A 17,849-nucleotide genomic window follows, 5' to 3' on the forward strand; every position below is an offset into this window, starting at 1 on the left:
ATTCTCCTAATGGTGCGCTCCGCCGCTGCAGGTCTGGTTCAGGCAGCCACATCGTTATCTTCCCGGAGGATCTCAGACTGCACGACGCACCGAGCCCGGTGAGCGCGTGTCCGCCACTCTAGATGTCGGTAAAGGCTCTGAAATGAATGGAGAGTCCTTCCTTCGGACACAGACACCGCGTAAAGACTCAGAGGACTGTCCCAGGACGCATGTTACCGCTCTGTGTCCGTGTAAAGGCGAGCAGGATTATTACCTTTCCACGGTCATGGTAAACCTGACGGCGTGCGGTGCGGCTAGTGTGTCCGTGGCAGCCGACTGATGGTGCAGAGGCGCGTGCGGCGCCGTTGGGAAATGCGAAACAGCGGTATGGTGATGGCGCGAGGACGACATATAGTTAAATACTGCATCTGACTGATGAGACATTCACAGGACTTGGTCTGTGGGGGTGTGCGCCATATTCCCGATGCACCTGCACCTCCAGCAAATGAATGGTGATCCTGCGCTGATATGTTAGTGATGCTCACAATATCTGCTCATCTATTTTTACCTCATGGTTTTCTGTCCTGCCAAAAACCGCATGTGCAACTATTCTCTACAAGCATGGTCTTCTTCTTGTCTACCTCATCTTGTTTATTGTTAAGCCATTGAATTTAATGCCATTGCAAAGACTGATGTCACGAGGAGCTTTACACCATTTCAGCTGGAAAAGGCCTTTATTGTTCTCTAAAAACACATGTTTAGTCACAGCTTGAACATTATGCTCTTTTCTGAATCAAAGTGGCCATAAGGATTCAGGTGTCCTTCAGGTGTCCACGCATCTGTGGAGTAAACAGCAGTTAGAAGCCTGTGGAATGCTTGATCTCAAGATGAAGGAGACGTGTCGCATCTGTGGACGGGAGCTCTGCGGTAACCAGCGGCGATGGATCTTCCACCCCACCGCCAAGCTCAACCTGCAGGTGCTGCTGTCTCATGCTCTCGGACAGGAGCTGACCCGGGACGGCAGAGGAGAATTTGCCTGCTCCAAGTGCATCTTCATGCTGGACCGCATGTACCGCTTCGACACCGTGATCGCCCGTGTGGAGGCCCTGTCCATCGAAAGGTTGCAGCGGCTCCTGCAGGAGAAACATCGGCTGAGGCAGTGCATCAGCGGGCTCTACCGGAAAACAAACTCAGAAGAGGGGGCTGTGAGTTTAACTGGAGGTAATGAAGGACCAGGAGATGGGATGGTGGACATTTCAGGTCTCACCCATGCAAAGTACTGTGCCCTGCTCCAGGATGACCTGGTCTACTCTTTGTATGAGTCCTGGGCCGATGACGGCCTGGACTGTCACCACCACCACCACCCTCAGTGTCCTGCCGGTCTGGAGGCAGAGGTCACAGTTGCAGGCTCACATCGCTGTGTTCCCAGCACTCCCAGGAGGTGTCGGGGATGTTCCTACTTGCGGGTGGCAGACTCTGACTATGAAGCTGTTTGTAAGGTTCCCAGGAAGCTGGCACGGAGTATTTCCTGTGGGCCATCAACCAGATATTCAGCCAGTGTTATTGGAGGGAGTGTGACTGGAGGAGTGGGAGGTGGTGCACATGGAGTAGAAGAAAGAAAAAATGTGGAGGATTCAGAAGCCCCTTCCTCTATTACTCTGGTCCCTGGTTCTCAGGACCCCTCGAGGACATCAGACAGTGATCGCACCCTGGCTGGACGAGCCAGCTCCAGCCCTTCTGTAGGATCCTTTGAGACAACCGAGGAATATATTCAGCCTGGAGCCATAACAGATGGGCCACTGAGATCCCCCAGGGAACCAGTCGATGACCGGATATCTGACTCCCTCTCTGAGGAGCACATGGGAGCCCCTCATGGCCAAGCCTCACCTGGACCCAGCCTCTCACTGGCCCTCTGTTTGCTACAGAGCTGTGCTGTTCACCGGCCAGTCCAGAGCTGTAAGGGGAGCAAGCTGCCAGTGTTGCTCCGACGTAGCTCCAGTAATGGAAGCGCGAGGCTGGGCTTCCCTGATCCTGTTCTGGGAATGTGTTATGGAACTCCAGATGGAGAAAGAGACAACAGCATGCCAACGCCTGAGCTGGAGACCTCTCCGATCAGGCTCGATGTTGGGCTTGATCAGATTCTGAACCTGGCTGACATGGAAGAATTATTGGAAGATTTGTACAAAGAGTATCCTCCCCCGCCTCCCCACCAGGTATAAAACCTTGACAAGGACGGTGATGTTGCTGTAATTCAAGGATTTTACTGCTGCAGGCTGATGAGTAGAGAATTTTGCCTATGCACTGAAAATTTGCAGCCTTTGCAGCACTATGAGTGAACCAGCCCAACAGGCTTTGATGTTTGATGGACAAACAGTGCAGCCTGCCAACAAGATGCTTATTCTCACCACTTTTTAGCTCAGTTAGCCTCATAATCCAACTGTCAGTCACTTAAATCCTACCCACAGCTTCTCCAACAAGCTTTTACCCAGGAGGATATGAGCTCCAGTGCCATATGTGTGTTTGTGTGTGTGCTTAGTTGTCTGTGTGTGGGAATACATTACATTACATTACATGAGCAGTCAGGTGTGGGTAAGCTGTCACACATGACATGACCCAATTACCTACACACAAAGAGGTCATTAGTCATGTCAATAAAGCAGAGAGCATATGATATGAAAAAAGCACAGGCATTTTTGACAAATTAGTGAGTTTAAATATCTTAAAAAGTTGATAAGCAATTGCTTATATAGTTAAGTGGTTGTGGCTTTAAAGACTTCAGGAAGCTGAGGATCTGCAGTGATTACCAACACAGCCTGCAGACACAGTAGAGGCACCCAGCTTTTCCAGTTAGAAACTAGTTTGTTGTAGCACAGGATTTTCTGCCAGTGTGTATCTGTGTGTGTGTGTGTGTGTGCATGCAGTGTTAAACATCTGTCGTCCTCAAGAGTATAATCCTCAGCAATAGTTTTTTGAGGGTGTGTATTGCTTCAGAATTAGATGTTCTCCCTTATAAGAGTGTGTGATCTTGGAGCCAAGGCTGCTGACTGAAGTAGGTTAGATGTGGGGAGACATTAAGACAGAGTGACTCCACTACTGGCCTATTTTCACGCAGCCCTTGAGGCAAAGTGATCCACGCAATGTCAGACCACCCTGTTATCTCAACACTGGTTGGCTAGTGCAATAACGCTATTTAAATGATATATTAATGTAATCATCTCTATTAGAAAATACTGTAAAAATCCATATATGTTAATGAAATCTCAGCTACATTAAACCGTAAGTTGAGCTTGGTGAATGAATGTACAAGTCGTATCTTCATGATGTCCTTGCCTCTAGTCAGTGAAAACATTTATATGCTGGTTATGTAAAGATAATAGTGGCTCAGAGCACTTCCAGCGCACTCACTCGTGCTAACTCATGCATGCAGACGCTCTCACACCACTTCAGAGGCTCTTTCTCTTCCTGCACACATGAATAAGCAGAGTTTCTAAAATGTTGTACACATATTACACAATCCACTGTCAAAGTTACGTGGCCTGAAGCCTCTGTATATTTTATGATTTTGAAACAAACAGAATGTCTTCCTCGCAAATAATTCAGCAGCTGTGTTTGGTCAGAAGACCAAGCAAGTTAACGGATGTAGCCAGTTGTTTTTTATAACTTGAAATGTCTCACCTTAGAGCCTCGTTGAGGAGCAGCAGAGTCAACTGAACCAGTATGAGTGTGCGGCCGGTCAGTGTGTGAGCGAGCTGCAGAAGGCCCAGCTCCAGGTCCAATCCCTGCAGGCCAAGATCCACGAGAGCGAGGCCAACAACATGGTATGGTGCATAAGAACAGCGCATTACATTTGTATGTGTTTGATGAATGCACATCTGATGACAGTGATGCCTGTTTCCACCTATAGAAGCTGCAGGAGAAGCTGAACGAAATGGAGAATGAGTTGCGTTCAATCCGTCAAGCTGCTCAGAGTCAGGAAAGAGCCATTCAGGGTCTCACAGAGTCCAACTGCACCAAAGACAGAGAGGTAAGTGTTTGTTGTACATTAAGTAGTAGGTGAGCAACCAGATGATACCTGTATTTGAGAAGGTGCTCCTACCTGTAATTTATTCTGCTTGAAGGCCCAGGAGCTGTACCAGTTGATCGATGGGCAGAACACCACGCTTTGTAAGCTGAGAGAAATGGCCCACCGCAACCAGCTCGCTCAATGCAAGGTGAGACGTGATGGTGCGCATATAGTGGTGCAAACCTGGATCCAGGATGGTGAGAAATCCCCAGGCTGGTGACGTACTGACCTTGGCCTGTGGTCATTCTTTCTCCAGGCTCCAGAGGGAGTGAGTGAGTCCTTGACGCTCGCGCAACTGCAGGGGGAGCTGGTGGGGGTGCAGAGCTCCCTGTTCTCCCTGGGTCTGGAGCTGGAAGCCAGTCAGAGGAGTCTGAGACAGAGCCAGAGGCAAGGAGATGACCTGGCGAGGTTCAAGGACAGACTCAACTCTGATCTACAGGAGGCACTGCAGCACAGGGAGGTCACTGAAAAGCACAACCAGGTTGGTGTGTTTTGTGAATACGGTGTAAACCAAAACTTTAAAAGAAGTCCTGCAGTATGGATGATGCAGCGCGTGAAACCTCTCGTCTCTGTGCTGCAGGACCTGCGCTGTGCCCTTCAGAAAACTCGCTCTGAGCTTCAGGCTAAAGAAGCAGCTCTGAAGGAGAGCGAGGCAGAGAGACTCGCTGTGGTGCAGGAGAAGGACAGGAGCATCACACAGCTCAAACGCTCTTTGCAGGACAAGGAGGGACAGTTACAGGTAACAGTTTCAGTACATACAGTATGTAGTCACGCAGACACATGCACATATGTCTAAACCTGTCTAAAAAACTTTAAATCTGCAGGAATATTCAGAGATGCTAGAGTCAACAGGGAGCTCCAAACCACGAGATGCCCTGCTGGAGAAACTAAGAGAGCGTATTAAAGACAGAGACAGAGCTCTGGAGGTAAAACACACACACACGCACATTCATACACACACCAAGGGACAGAAATTAATGGCAGCATGATAGAAATATTGATTGGACTCCAAAATGCCCTTGATACTAAAGAGTGCTGTCCTCAGCTGCTGTTCCATGTGGATCACTGCACCATATAGTGTGTGATTCATGCGACAGTCTTCCTGTGTATTCAGTGCAGGGGAAATGGGGCAGCTCTTCATCAGCAAACAGCTAAGTATGCATCCTGCAGAAGCCGAAAGAGCCAGTGGTAGACAGTACCGCAGACTGCTGCTGTAACAGTGGGTCAGCATAAAATTTCACAACCATAACGGTTAAAAAAATAAATCTTTGGATTGTTAGGGACAAACAGGAGTAAAAACATCACTGCTGTCTTCTTTAAGTCCTGTCCCAACCATACAGCAGTGCCAGTACGCCAGTTTGGCAGGAACAACAGCATTGAGTACTGCACATCTGCTCATTCCTGCCTACAAAATGTGAACTCGGTATAATGAATGTCAGAGGGAGGATGAATATCACAGTCGAGGGTGCCCAGAATAGCAGCAGAGTAATATTTTTCCCTATCCCCCCTCTGCTGTCTGCAGCGCTCCATCGATGACAAATTCCGCTGTGTGGAGGAGCGCGAGGGCCAGGTGAGGAGGCTGCAGCTGGCCCTCAGGGAGAAGGAACGAGACCTGGAGAGACTTCGCTGCATCCTGTCCAGCAATGAGGAGACTATCACGGTACGCTGATAACATGCAGTACAAAAATATCAGACCTAGCTTGTGCAGTAAATTTGTCTGAGATGGAAAGGTCAGATGAGTCTGTGGTTGTGACCGTCAGAGTCTGGACGCCTTGGTGCGTGGCAAAGAGCTGGAGCTGGAGCAGGCGGCAGAGGCCTACAGGAACCTCCAGTGGCTGAAGCAGCAGAGCGAGGAGAAGGAGAGGAACACTCTGAGAGAGAAAGACAACATCATCAGCCAGCTACAGGCAGCCCTACAGACACGCAGCCAGGAGACACAGGTGACACACACAAGCACACATTTGTTTATGCCTTTGGCATCATGGCTTCTAATTGTTTGTTGTGTAATTTCCAAAGCATTGTTAAAACCGGTCCACACAGACCAACCTGTGCTACTTGTTTTCACAAATACGACAGGTGTGCTGACAGAGGCTTTTCTGGGTCTATGATGTGTGTGTGTGTGTGTGTGTGTGTGTGTGTGCAGGATCTGACAGCCGCCCTCGTTGCCAGAGTTCAGGCCGGTCCCTCCGAGGTCGTAGAGGAGTTGAAGGCTCGACTGGCGCTAAAAGAGAAACTCTTCCAGGAGCTGCTGTCAGACCGCAGCCGCCAGTCTAACGAACACCAAGCACAGGTCCAGGACATGCTCAACACCCTCAGCTCCAAAGACCAGTATCTGCAGGTAGGCCCTGTTGCTGGTAGGGCCATGGTTATGAAAATGCAACTGATAGATTGTGCTCCAACCTCATCACGCTTTCTGTCTCAGGACTACTCCTATAGGCTCTCCGTTGTGATTAGCGAGCAGACCAGCCAGCTGCAGGAGCTCCGCAGACAGCTGTCGTTAAAAGAGCAGGAGCTGAGCGAGCTGAAACGGGACAAGGAGAGAGAGATGGGAGGAGAAACAGAGCATCTGCGGAGTCTGCTCAAAGAGAAAGAAGCCTTCATTAAGGTACCTCTTCCTTCCTTTTCCTTGGCTTTTCTCCTTTGCTGCTGTGTTCCTCTTCATAGTATATGTGATCCATCAGGAACTGATGCAGGCCCAGGAGGAGGCGATGCAGCCATCCGCTAAAGAGAGTGAGGCAGAGATGAAGGCTCTCCAGGAGGAGTTGCAGCTGGTACTGAAGAAGGAGAGGGAGGCTCAGGTATCTGTGTGGACCCTTGGATGATGCATAAAAACAATCCTTGTGTTTTCTTCTAAACCTCACAAGTCATATCTTTGTGCCCTGTAGAAGGAGCTGTCTGCCCTGCGTTTGGCTCACCAGCAGGACACGAAGGACAGCTCTGATCATCAAGTACGATTTTGCCTCATTCTCAACCAATTAGACAGTATTTGGCTTTTTGTGCTACATAGGAATTATGTATTTATTATGTCTGTCCTTCCTCTTCAACCCTGCCTGCCGCTCTGATATAGACTGTGCTGGAGCAGCTTGTGTCAGAATACAACAAGCTGAACGATGCCCTGAGGGCGGAGAAGAGGTTATACCAAAATCTGACGCACATTCATACCAAGAGTGACAGGTAGGGAAGTTGCACTCAGGTCTTGTGACAGGATGTTTCCTGTGAATGCAGGAGTTTGATTTGCTTTTGTTCTAAAAACACTTTTTCCTCCTCCTCAGCTCAGAGAAGACCCAGGCCCTCCACACTGAGCTAGACTCGGTTCAGGCACTCCGCAGGCAGCTGGACGAGGTCCTGGCTAGGACCCGTAACATGGCCCTGGTGCTGGACAGGGCAGCTAAAAGGCAGCCTGACTTTGGAGGTGGGGATGGGCAGGGTCCAGCCTCCAGGGCTGCGGGGGGCACTGTCACTAACGCTCTGTGATGTTCTGTCTGACCACAGCACTACTGAGTGACACTTAATGTGAGGCGGAGCTGTCTGTAGCCATTGATGGCCAGTTTGATGGAAAGATGTGGCTCTAAAGCAAACACGATCAAAAAAATCTTCTCTGAAGTGTGAATGAAACTGAAAATCTGACCGTCAGCCTCCAGGCAGCTTCGTCCAGATAGCACAAGCACTGCTCAGAGTAGCAAAAGCCTGTTCAGATTAACCTCCATGGTATGAAGTGGCAACGTGCAACCCAGAGTCTTATTTATTAATATATTCTGTGAGTGTGGTGTGAATATGTTTTTATATTGTGTTTGAAATACTGCCTGCGTATTGCTCTGCAGTGCGATTGTTCTGCATTGCCATTTCTGTGTACTGTCTCTCACCGGTGTCACTCTTCCAGCCTTACTGTCACAGTGAAGTTGCGTCTTGTGGAGAAGCTCGAGCTCATGCCTTACAGTGAAACGTCTCACCATCCATCATTTGTTTTGTATCATCTGTTTGTGAACAGGATGTGCACACTTAACATGGCCCAAGATACAAAATCCCAAAAGATGACCAAGTAGTCTCCTTCACTTCAGCTTAACCTTGGATTTCTGTCCTACACAGTCTCACAACGTGAACCTGCTCTGCACTAGTTGCATCTTAGTCTGACAGATATGCATGAAACATAAGGTCAGCCTCATTAGATATAAGGTGGTAGGTGTGCTCTGATTACATTAAAATAACGTTATGGTAATTTCATATGATATGTATTGTTTTTAGTTCATCTGCTTGTTGGACCTAAGTTCAGCCTTGTACCAAGAAAAAAAGCAGAGAGTAATTTTACTGTCTGCACTATGCTCTCCAGAAATCACATGAGATGTGAATGCCAGAACAAATACTTGCCCATTTAATATTTCCATTAGGTAGATTTTCTTATTTGGATCTGTGCCCTTACCGCTCATCTAGCCTCAGAGATGGAAACCTTGTCAACACTTCTTCTTGTGTTCGAAATGCAACAAAAATAAAAATGTGCTCACTTTTTGTCAAAAGCACTTCTGTTTATTGTGTATAATTGGGAATTTTGTTTCAAGAATATCCCAAACCTGAAATCCCTCACTTGATCCTTGACATACCGTCCTCCTCTTCCCCAGAGATGAACCCACAGTGTGTTTTATCTATCTGACCCTTTCCTCAGAGTAGAAGTACTTCTCATGTTTGCCTCCTAGTTTGTCCAAATGAGAACACACCAAAGATAATTCAACTTCAATATAAGAATATAAACATCCACATGAAACTATAATGTGTACTACCAGATGTATCCAGCCCAAATGAGTGTTTTTTTCATGTCCTTGCTCCCTCATGCATGAGATTGTGGCATGATTTTCATGTTTGCATGGCTGTTCTGTTGTAATGCCCAGTTAGATTTACACTACACTAAAATTCACCGCATGATAGTTGAAAAGAAAAACATTTCAATGGCAACTGAGAGAGTGGTGACAGTCTGTGATGCCACAGTGTGTAAACAGGGCCCCACATTCAGGCCGTTCAGCTTACACAGCACATTGTTCGATCAATAATAACCCAGCAGTTTCACTCCATGAATTTCCTGCCCTGTCACTCACAGCACAAAGACATTTGACGTTTAACTTTCACACATGTTTTAGGGTGGAGACATTTGGAGTCAATAACTGCCTTTGAACTCCCCCTGATAATGGACATAATCCCATAATAAGTCTCAACAATGCAGTGAGCAACTGCACATACACACCCATGCACCTATGATGTCCCCAAAAGTGATGGAAACACGACTGTGTGCCTGTGTGTGTGTGTGTGTGTGTGTGTGTGTGTGTGTGTGTGTGTGTGTCTGGATGTGTATTAATCATGTTGTCGGGGACATAAATGTGTTTACATGGTCACATTGTGTGGACTTGTCTTCCTTATGGGGACAAAATGCCCCATAATGTAAATCATTAGATTTTAGGGTGACTGGTTAAAGTAAGGGTAAAGGTTAGGAAAATCAATATAAATCCATATAATATCCTCAAAAGTGATAGAAACATGACTGTGTGTGTGTGTGTGTGTGTGTGTGTGTGTGTGTGAGAGAGAGAGAGAGAGAGAGAGAGAGAGAGAGAGATTAGGACCTATTAGGTAAAATAGTTTTACTCTGAAATTCCTGCCAGTCACTTTGCACTCTGCTTCCTGGCAATGAACAACTGTGTGTGTGTGTGTGTGTGTGTGTGTGTGTGTGTGTGTGTGTGTGTGTGTTACTACTTAAATAACACACAACAAAGAACATGCTGCACACATGCTCAGTTTTAACACATGATTACATGAACTTCTCATGTGAGTGACTAAATGAGCCAAAATACATCCCCTTTGTCTCAGCTGAAAGTGTGTTCAGTGTTTCTCATGAACACACACATTCACACACTCTCTTGTTCTGGGCTGCCCTGCTTTGAGTGTGTTTTTGGCTGGCTGCTGCAACGAGTGACATAACATTTCCCCTTTAGTCCCATGACTTCCAAGGTGGTGATTCAGTGTCTGGACAGACCTCTGGAAACAATTGAACAGAGAGTGGATGGTAGAGCGGGACAAGCCCAGGAACGATAGAACAAGACGAAAAACAGAAGTCTAAACAAAAGGGAGAAAAAAGCACGTGGATGTTGTGCTCATATGGTTGTTGTGTTTTCAGAGCTCAGCACAGAGGAAGAGGAGGAGGAGGGGGACGATGAAGACGGCAGCAGTGATGAGTTCACAGACAGCATCGAGGAGGATGATGAAAAGGTGACGTCCAGAAGTTTGGCCTCTATTCAGGTAAAATCCTTCTGCTGACATTTCACTATGAAATCCATCTACCTTCAGGCGCTTCGTAGCCACATGTTTATGTTTCTCTCACTGATTTAAACCTTTGCCTAATCTCATGACTTACATAATAGACACAGTAACAAACATCTTTTTTCTTCTGTGAAGGCTCGTGGACCTGAGGGTGTGACTGGAGCAGCAGTGAGGGGGACAGTGTCCCAGAGAGCTGATGTGAAGCATCTTGAGGAAGCAAAGGAAACACTTGAAGGCCAGCTTGAAGAAATACAGTTACAGCTGGAGAGGGATGGATACACCTCTGTGGCTCAGATGAGGTGCACATTTGTGTCAGGGATCCTCAGGAACCTTTGTTTTGATTGACATCATTGCACGTATGGAGGTGTGAACCCGGACAGCTTCATTATGCAGAATGTCTAATTGGGCTTTCTCTTTCTTTCCGTGTCCTGCCAGGAGCGCTCTGCAGAGGTTGCAGCAGGAGAATCAGGCTCTGAAAGAAAGTCAAGGACGAGCTGGAGCTGCAGGACTGAGGCTGAAGAATCACAGGAGACTGAACCAGACAGAGGAAGAAGAGGAGGAGGAGGATATCGAGGAAGAAGATGAAGATGAGGAGGAAACATCTCCACAACATTTGCCGATGGGAAAGCGAGGTCCTCCACGTGTTAGTCTGAGTGACGAGCGAGGGAAGAGGCAGTGCACGAGGCCCACACACCAGCCTGAGACGGTAACATATTATACATTTAAACAGTTTGTAACTGTCTATTTTATATTAGATAATATTTTATAAAGCTGCTGCAAATCTGTCATTTTTGTTCTCAGATTTTATTTTATTTCTTATTTATAAGATAATTTTATTTTGTAGATTTTGTAAGAATAAACATGTTGATGGAAAAAGTGTTCAACTTAAGTCAGATGGAAAAATACTGAAAAAGTTATTTTACTTTTCTTATGAAAGACAGTTAAAATTGTAAACTTATTGGCAATGAAGTATCACAAGTAAAAGCTCATTTCTGAAGGTTAGTGATAAATAATGATGCACTGAAGTATTTTTTTATTCTCAATAGTCCAGGTTGCAGTAAGCAACTACTATATTGACTGATTTAAACGTGAATCATGTTTTTAAGATGATCATATATTTTGCATGTGAAACTGTATTTTTTGGCAACGAGCTGCAGCTGGCAGGTAAAAGAGTACCTTGTGATAAAAACAATGCCTTTGCTGGTTGCAAATCGGATTTCATCAAGCTGTGCAGGAACGGCTTTGCCTGCAGGCCCTACCTCCTTTTCTCCCTGACGTCTCCTCACTGAGACCTGCAGCTACAGTCTCCATGTACGGCTGTTTTGTTCTTTTTCAGTCCCGTGGTTGTTTATATGAGTAATGGAGCACATATTCTGCTTTTGCAGGAGGTGGAGCTTGCTGGCAGCAGCAGTGAGGTGGGAGAGCTCTGGCAGGATATAGAGGAGGGTCTCCAAGAGCAGGCGGCCCGTCTGAGCTCTGATCTGGCTCTGAGCCACCAGGAGAACAGAGAGCTGCAGGAAAGGCTGATGGTGTCTGAGGCCACGGTCCACGCTCAGGCTGAACAACTGAAGGACTACAGAGACCTGCTCAGTGAGTCACTCTCAGGAACGTGTGTGAAGGAGCAGAGTTAGTTTTTAGAACAGTGTTCAAAAACCTTATTAGCAGACAAGATTTAAGTATTGGTCATGTCATGTCTCTGCAGCTGAGACATCGGTCCAGCAGGCCAGCAAGCAGGTGCAGGTGGATCTCCAGGATCTGGGTTATGAGACTTGTGGTCGCAGTGAGAACGAAGCCGAGAGAGAAGACGCCAGCAGCCCAGGTGACAAACAGACCGAGCTCTCTCAAACTATTACAGCCCGTATTTCTTTTTCCTCTCCTGCAAAAACCACTCACTGAACCTCATTAATCCTGCATCAATCATCATCTCTCCCTCCTTCAGAGTTTGACGACCTGGAGATGTGCACGTCACTGTCCCATCAACAGGACTATGAGGGTGGGGGTGGCAGCTGGTACGCTGGTAGCTGCAGCAGTAACAGAGGGGCTTATGAACTGGGGGATGAGACAGCCTCTCTCCAACATCTGGTCCAGGACCTCCGTTCACAGCTGACCCGCTGCCACAAGGTGATCCGTGGACTGCAGCTGCGTGTCCGCTCTCTGTCTACCACCAGTGACTACGCCTCCAGCCTGGAGCGCACGCCACGCAAGGTGCTGTAACGTTAACCAGATACATTATTAGCTATTTTTTTTAGGTTCATTTTGCTGAAGATCTTTGCTCACCTTTTAGGTAAACTGGGCCTTTGAGACATCACCGGCCCCCAGTGGTGTGGAAGAGGATGAAGGCTGGATGTCTGACAACCAAGGCATTCGCTCTGGGTCCAAGCCCAGCAGGGAACTGCAAGAGCTGATGGCACGAGTTGCGTCACTGGAGGCACAACTGAAGAGCTCCAGACTGGAGGGCAAAGGCCAAGCAGAGGAGGGGAAATGTGCCACCTGGCCTGGGTGAGTGGACCGAGACAGAGAGGCAGTGGGAAAGGTAGAGGGGAAGGGGTTCCTAGTTACTGGTGCTCTGCTGTCCCTGCGTATCCCAAGGCACCTTTATTCTATCTAGAATCAGTTAACAGATGTACACAAGAATGGTTAGTCATACAGTATGGCTCAGCATTAAAGTATATATAACTTCTGTATTAATGCTGTGCTCTTCCTCCCTTTACAGGAAGTACAACTCTCTGATCCAGACACAAGCTCGTGAGCTGTCCCATCTGAGGCAGAGGATGAGAGAGGGTCAAGGAGTCTGCCATATCCTCACCCAGCACCTGGGTGACACCACCAAGGTACTCCGAGCCCTTCTGCACTACTCATACTGCATTATTCATTAAACCGTATTTGATTGGTTTTTGACATATCATAAGGCGTAGAGGAGTGCTCAGTCTCTAATGGATATTCTTATACTTGCTGATCATTCTCAATCACTTACAGGCCTTTGAAGAGCTGCTTCGTGCCAATGATATTGATTACTACATGGGTCAGAGCTTTAGGGAGCAGCTGGCTCAGAACACTGCCCTGGCACAAAGAGTGGTCACCAAGATCAGCGGACGTAAGGAACATCCTCCATCACACAGAGAGACCGTTCATGTTTTACAGCTGAAATTGTCATTTTCCTCTCGTGCACTCTCATCTTCCCTCTTTTGTTGCCATAGGTGACCGTGCAGAGAGCCGTGATGACAAGACAGGCCATGAGTTGCTTGCCCTACGGTGAGTCAGCTTGATTACATTCAAATGAGCGTGTGTATGTGTGAAACATTTTTGTTCCTCTTACAAGTTAAAGTGCACTTCCATACAGTACATGCACCTTTAATCATTTAAAGATTAGATGTGTATGTGCACTGTCGCTGGCTGCTTGGCAATTAAGAGCCACATGGGAAAAGCCATATACTGTGTAATAACTGTTCACACACACATGGACATGCACAGACATGCAAACCTGCATGACAGATGAGCCTTTACCGTAAAGTTGAGAAATCAGGTTTTGGAGCCACGTCTCAATGATCATCTACCGCCTGATTCAGCCACAAAGCATTAGATTCCATCTATGTTTTGTTGTTTAATCTATTGGATGGTTTGATAAACTCTTGTAAAAAAAAACGGACAAATCTCAACCTCAGCAGCAACGGCCTATAGTATCACCAGCAGCACGGAGATCTGTGGATGTACCTTTACGTTATTAGCTTACTTTGCAGAGCACTTACTCTGTCCCAGTGATTAGTTTACTGTCATGTGACACGCTGCGGCACACGAGCAACCGTCCACACGGCTCCTTATGGTGGAGAGGAGCCAGAAGGTTGCTGTTAATCCGCACACAGGCCACAGCATGGAGTCTTTACTCTTAAGTTGCTTTAGTTGAATAGACTTACAGGTGTCCCACCAGCTGGGTGTAAGAGGCTCCATGTGACTGTGTGACAGTCCTTTACTGGTGGAAGACTGTTTCTGTTGGATTTATACAAAGTCACTTATCTATAGGGATTTTGTTTAAGATTCCCTTTCTAATAGGATTCACTTCACAATGTAATGATTGATCCTCGTGTGTGCACACGTAGGCTGAGCAAGGAGCTTCAGCAGAAAGATAAAATCATCGAGTCACTCCACACCAAGCTGCAGCAGCGTCCAGAGACCCCGTCCAGCTGCCTTGCTCTCTCTGAGACCACTGACCAGTCAGACAGAACCTCCCTGGTGTCTGATGAGTACAGAACCAATGAAGACTTGGAGCTGTGCTCTGATTTAGACGCCAGAGAATATCAGGAGGAGCACCGACTGCGGCAGCCAGGACTTGGATCAGAACAAGACGGTATTGTTAAAGTGTAATCATATGTTCACCTCTCCTATCTGTGAAATGCCTCTTCTATCCTTTCCCTTTCCATTCCCCTCCTTTAGTCCGTCCATCTCTCCCTCCTCCTCCTCATGGCTTCCTCAAGTCCTCCAGCAGCTGTCCCAACATGCTTTGCTCAGCCCCTGTGGGTTTGACCAGGCAGTCCTCCAGAGGTATGGGAGTCACAGCTGGCTATGACTTGCCACAGTACCCACATTTTCTCTTCCTCCTCCTCCTTCATGTCCTATGCGTGTCACTTCCTGTCATTCTCCTCCAGCCCTTTTCAGTGAGCCCGTCTCCTACTCCCTCTCTGTCCCCTCTGGCCCTGACGTCTGGGGTAAGGAAGTCACTTCTGACCCCCGGCCCAGGGCCCTGTCTGTGATCGCTGTTCGCCCAGAGCTGGACACGCTGTACAAACAGATGAATGAGCAGAGCAGGGGTGAGGGGCCGGGGGGGGGCGTGTGCCATATATGAGATTAATTTATAAAATGTAAATAACAGACTTTGTAATATCTCCACTACTCTCGACCACAATGCCATGTTTGGCACACTTCATCACTCTTTTGTGTGTGTGTGTGTGTGTGTGTGTGTGTGTGTGTGTGTGTGTGTGTGTGTGTGTGGTCACAGGCTTTACAGTCCCCCATGACAAGGGTCTATTCACTCTCTCACCTGGTGCCCACAACCAGCACGACCTCGCCAGCTATAGCCAGCTATCCCATCATGCCTTTCAACAGTATCAGCTGGGTGGCATTCCTGAAAGCCACTCGCTGAAGTCTGACTCAGGTCTAGTGCCAGGAGGGTCTTTGTGGGACATGGAGAACATGGTTCAGCCCATTGGAAGCTATTCTGGCTCACTGGGACACCAGCAAGGAAGCAGCCATGCAGGTGTGACTCTACAGTGATGAAAACAAGCTTCATGATGAGCTCAAAAGGCTCCCCTGCAGCCTTTCTTATGATGTTTGTTTTTAGGGGTAAATTTGATAGAGGAGCACCTGCGGGAGGTGAAGTGCCTCCGTCAGCGTCTGGAGGAGTCCATTAGGACCAATGAGAGGCTCCGACAGCAGCTGGAAGAGAGGCTGGCCACCACTGGGCGTGATGGAGGTACTGCAGCCCCCACACCAACACTGCAACCACTATCATTTCTTTCTCTCCAAGATTTAACATAAAAATAACTCCTCTTCATATGCAGGCGCACCAACAAACATCTACATTCAAGGCCTGGACACCGTCTCTCAACTGTCCAATGAGATCCGAGTCCTGAAGGAAGAGAACTTGGGTCTACAGTCACGCCTGCAGGCCAGCACAGGTGCGTCATGTGAAAGACAGCCACAGTTCTACTGATTTTAATGATTCTTCTGGAATATGTATGTTAATCCATCTGGACTCTCCTCTTCCCATCAGACACATGTGAGGAGGTGGTGCAGTTGCGCGAGGCGGTGTTTACGGCACGTGCCCGCCTGAAACAAGCAGAGCTGGAGGCAGAGCAATGGAAGGAGGAGCTGAGGCGACTCCAGGCTCACAGTCAGGAGCAGGGACAGCAGATACACATACTGAGGCAGGAGCGGCAGGCCAGTCAAGAGAAAACCAACAGGTGGGTGTGATCGCTGTGTCTACAGATTAAATCAATATAAATAGATGGAAACTGTGCTTTTCTGTGTGTTTACATAACTGTTCTCTGACTGTGCTGCACTCTATCTGCGTATCCTCAGGCTCCAGCATGAGGTGTCTCTACTGCAGCAGCAGCTGTGTGAGAGCAGAGAGCTCATCCACTCCCTGCAGAGCGAACTACAGGTGTACGATCGAGTGTGTTCCAGCACAAAGGCCAACAAAGGTCAATTCAGTCACTGCACCCGAGCCATGCTTAATATACCACACTTTTTAAATGAAAAGCTTTTAGTTTAAAGCCACTTCTTGTTGGATGTCCTGTGGAATTCCTTTGGCACCATCTGGTGACAGAATTAAGAATTGCACCACAGTAGACCCAGGGACACTGAGAGGAGAAGGCGAAAAGCAAACACAGGCTGCTCAGCTTTTCCACATGATTGTTTAATTTTTCCTTTTGCCATCAGAACAGAAAGATGCTACAACTTCAAAATTTCTCCACATTGACAAACATTTAATCAAAGCTTTAATGTATTGTTGTGTTGCAATGAAACCCTCCTAAACCCAGTAAGCAATGAAGCAGTGGCATGTCCATTCAGACTCTGCAACCATTGTGTATTTTGTCTTCAGGCTACCTGTGTGAGCTCCCAGGTCTACCAGTGGAGTTGGGGGAGCTGCTTGGGGAGGTGAGGAGTCTGCGTGCTCAGCTGCAAAACAGCGTCCAGGAGAACAGTGCCCTCAGACAACTGGAGCTCCACAAGCAGCTGGAGCAGAAGCTGGGCAGCGGCTCCTTTCGAACTCCTTCCCTCTCTGCGCTCACTGCCAGCCCTCAGAGAGAAAACTTCTACAGACGACAGCTGCTGCATGGTGAGACAGCTCACAATACTACACAGAAGTATTATTGTGAGGCTTAGTGTGCCGTGGAGTGGTTTACTGTGTGTCCAAGCCTGCTTTGTGTATGTGTGTGCCCCACAGACCCAGCTCCGTCTCCACCAGTCAGGGACATTGGTCTGTTTAACTGTGGATCTCCTGGTCCCCCCTACTCAGACCTGGACGACAGCCATAGCACTGCCAATGGTGTGACTTACACTGCACTGCATGACTGCAGTTTAATCTGTCTTTAATTTGATTATAAAGAGACTGTATTGCTCTGTAATAATAATAACAATAATAATGAAAGTGCCTGACAGAATGTTGCTTTAATCACTTCTAAATCCACAAAATTCCTTCTTGCAATACAAAAAAGTCCTTCCAAAATAAATTTTAGCTGTTTTGTCTCCAGCAGACCCTCTTGACCCTCACTCTGAGCTGGAGGGGGAGGCCCCTGATGGATCGTTTGCGAACCGTAACGGCCGCCACGCCATCGGTCATGTGGATGACTTCAGTGCTCTGCAGCAGCAGGTCCTAGAGGGCCGGAGCCTTGTCCAGCGCATGGAGACAACCCTGCAGGCCTGCCTCGGCCCACCACTGCTGGACGGCAATCAGAAACAGAGCAGTGAGCTGGTGGGTTTTTGTTTTTTTTTTAACAAACCAATGGCAACAAAT

At 47.7% G+C, this 17,849-nt stretch overlaps 1 protein-coding gene across 9 annotated transcripts in view; it reads left to right on the plus strand.

Annotated features, from left to right (window-relative positions):
- Positions 1-17,849, plus strand: part of LOC143329491 (myomegalin) — a 43,071-nt gene that overhangs the window by 19,004 nt on the left and 6,218 nt on the right. For 2 of the 9 annotated variants that reach the window (XM_076745404.1, XM_076745406.1), the window contains exons 1-36: positions 63-2,192; positions 3,660-3,797; positions 3,884-4,003; positions 4,098-4,190; positions 4,299-4,523; positions 4,623-4,781; positions 4,867-4,968; positions 5,565-5,702; positions 5,803-5,982; positions 6,186-6,380; positions 6,465-6,647; positions 6,724-6,840; positions 6,928-6,990; positions 7,110-7,216; positions 7,315-7,454; positions 10,197-10,318; positions 10,475-10,638; positions 10,775-11,045; positions 11,725-11,929; positions 12,042-12,158; positions 12,279-12,544; positions 12,624-12,838; positions 13,053-13,170; positions 13,316-13,433; positions 13,537-13,591; positions 14,434-14,681; positions 14,768-14,875; positions 14,980-15,141; positions 15,330-15,587; positions 15,672-15,803; positions 15,892-16,008; positions 16,104-16,293; positions 16,412-16,533; positions 16,935-17,171; positions 17,280-17,381; positions 17,590-17,807. In XM_076745404.1, the coding sequence (XP_076601519.1) occupies positions 852-2,192; positions 3,660-3,797; positions 3,884-4,003; positions 4,098-4,190; positions 4,299-4,523; positions 4,623-4,781; positions 4,867-4,968; positions 5,565-5,702; positions 5,803-5,982; positions 6,186-6,380; positions 6,465-6,647; positions 6,724-6,840; positions 6,928-6,990; positions 7,110-7,216; positions 7,315-7,454; positions 10,197-10,318; positions 10,475-10,638; positions 10,775-11,045; positions 11,725-11,929; positions 12,042-12,158; positions 12,279-12,544; positions 12,624-12,838; positions 13,053-13,170; positions 13,316-13,433; positions 13,537-13,591; positions 14,434-14,681; positions 14,768-14,875; positions 14,980-15,141; positions 15,330-15,587; positions 15,672-15,803; positions 15,892-16,008; positions 16,104-16,293; positions 16,412-16,533; positions 16,935-17,171; positions 17,280-17,381; positions 17,590-17,807 (6,846 nt within the window). In that variant the 5' untranslated portion in view covers positions 63-851. Of the gene's footprint in view, positions 1-56; positions 2,193-3,659; positions 3,798-3,883; positions 4,004-4,097; positions 4,191-4,298; positions 4,524-4,622; positions 4,782-4,866; positions 4,969-5,564; positions 5,703-5,802; positions 5,983-6,185; positions 6,381-6,464; positions 6,648-6,723; positions 6,841-6,927; positions 6,991-7,109; positions 7,217-7,314; positions 7,455-10,196; positions 10,319-10,474; positions 10,639-10,774; positions 11,046-11,724; positions 11,930-12,041; positions 12,159-12,278; positions 12,545-12,623; positions 12,839-13,052; positions 13,171-13,315; positions 13,434-13,536; positions 13,592-14,433; positions 14,682-14,767; positions 14,876-14,979; positions 15,142-15,329; positions 15,588-15,671; positions 15,804-15,891; positions 16,009-16,103; positions 16,294-16,411; positions 16,534-16,934; positions 17,172-17,279; positions 17,382-17,586; positions 17,808-17,849 lie in introns of those variants that run through there. The other 7 variants (XM_076745408.1, XM_076745410.1, XM_076745403.1 and 4 more) reach the window with 6 other exon arrangements.

The sequence above is a fragment of the Chaetodon auriga genome, chromosome 12, assembly GCF_051107435.1.
Source record: "Chaetodon auriga isolate fChaAug3 chromosome 12, fChaAug3.hap1, whole genome shotgun sequence".
Lineage (NCBI taxonomy): Eukaryota > Metazoa > Chordata > Actinopteri > Chaetodontiformes > Chaetodontidae > Chaetodon > Chaetodon auriga.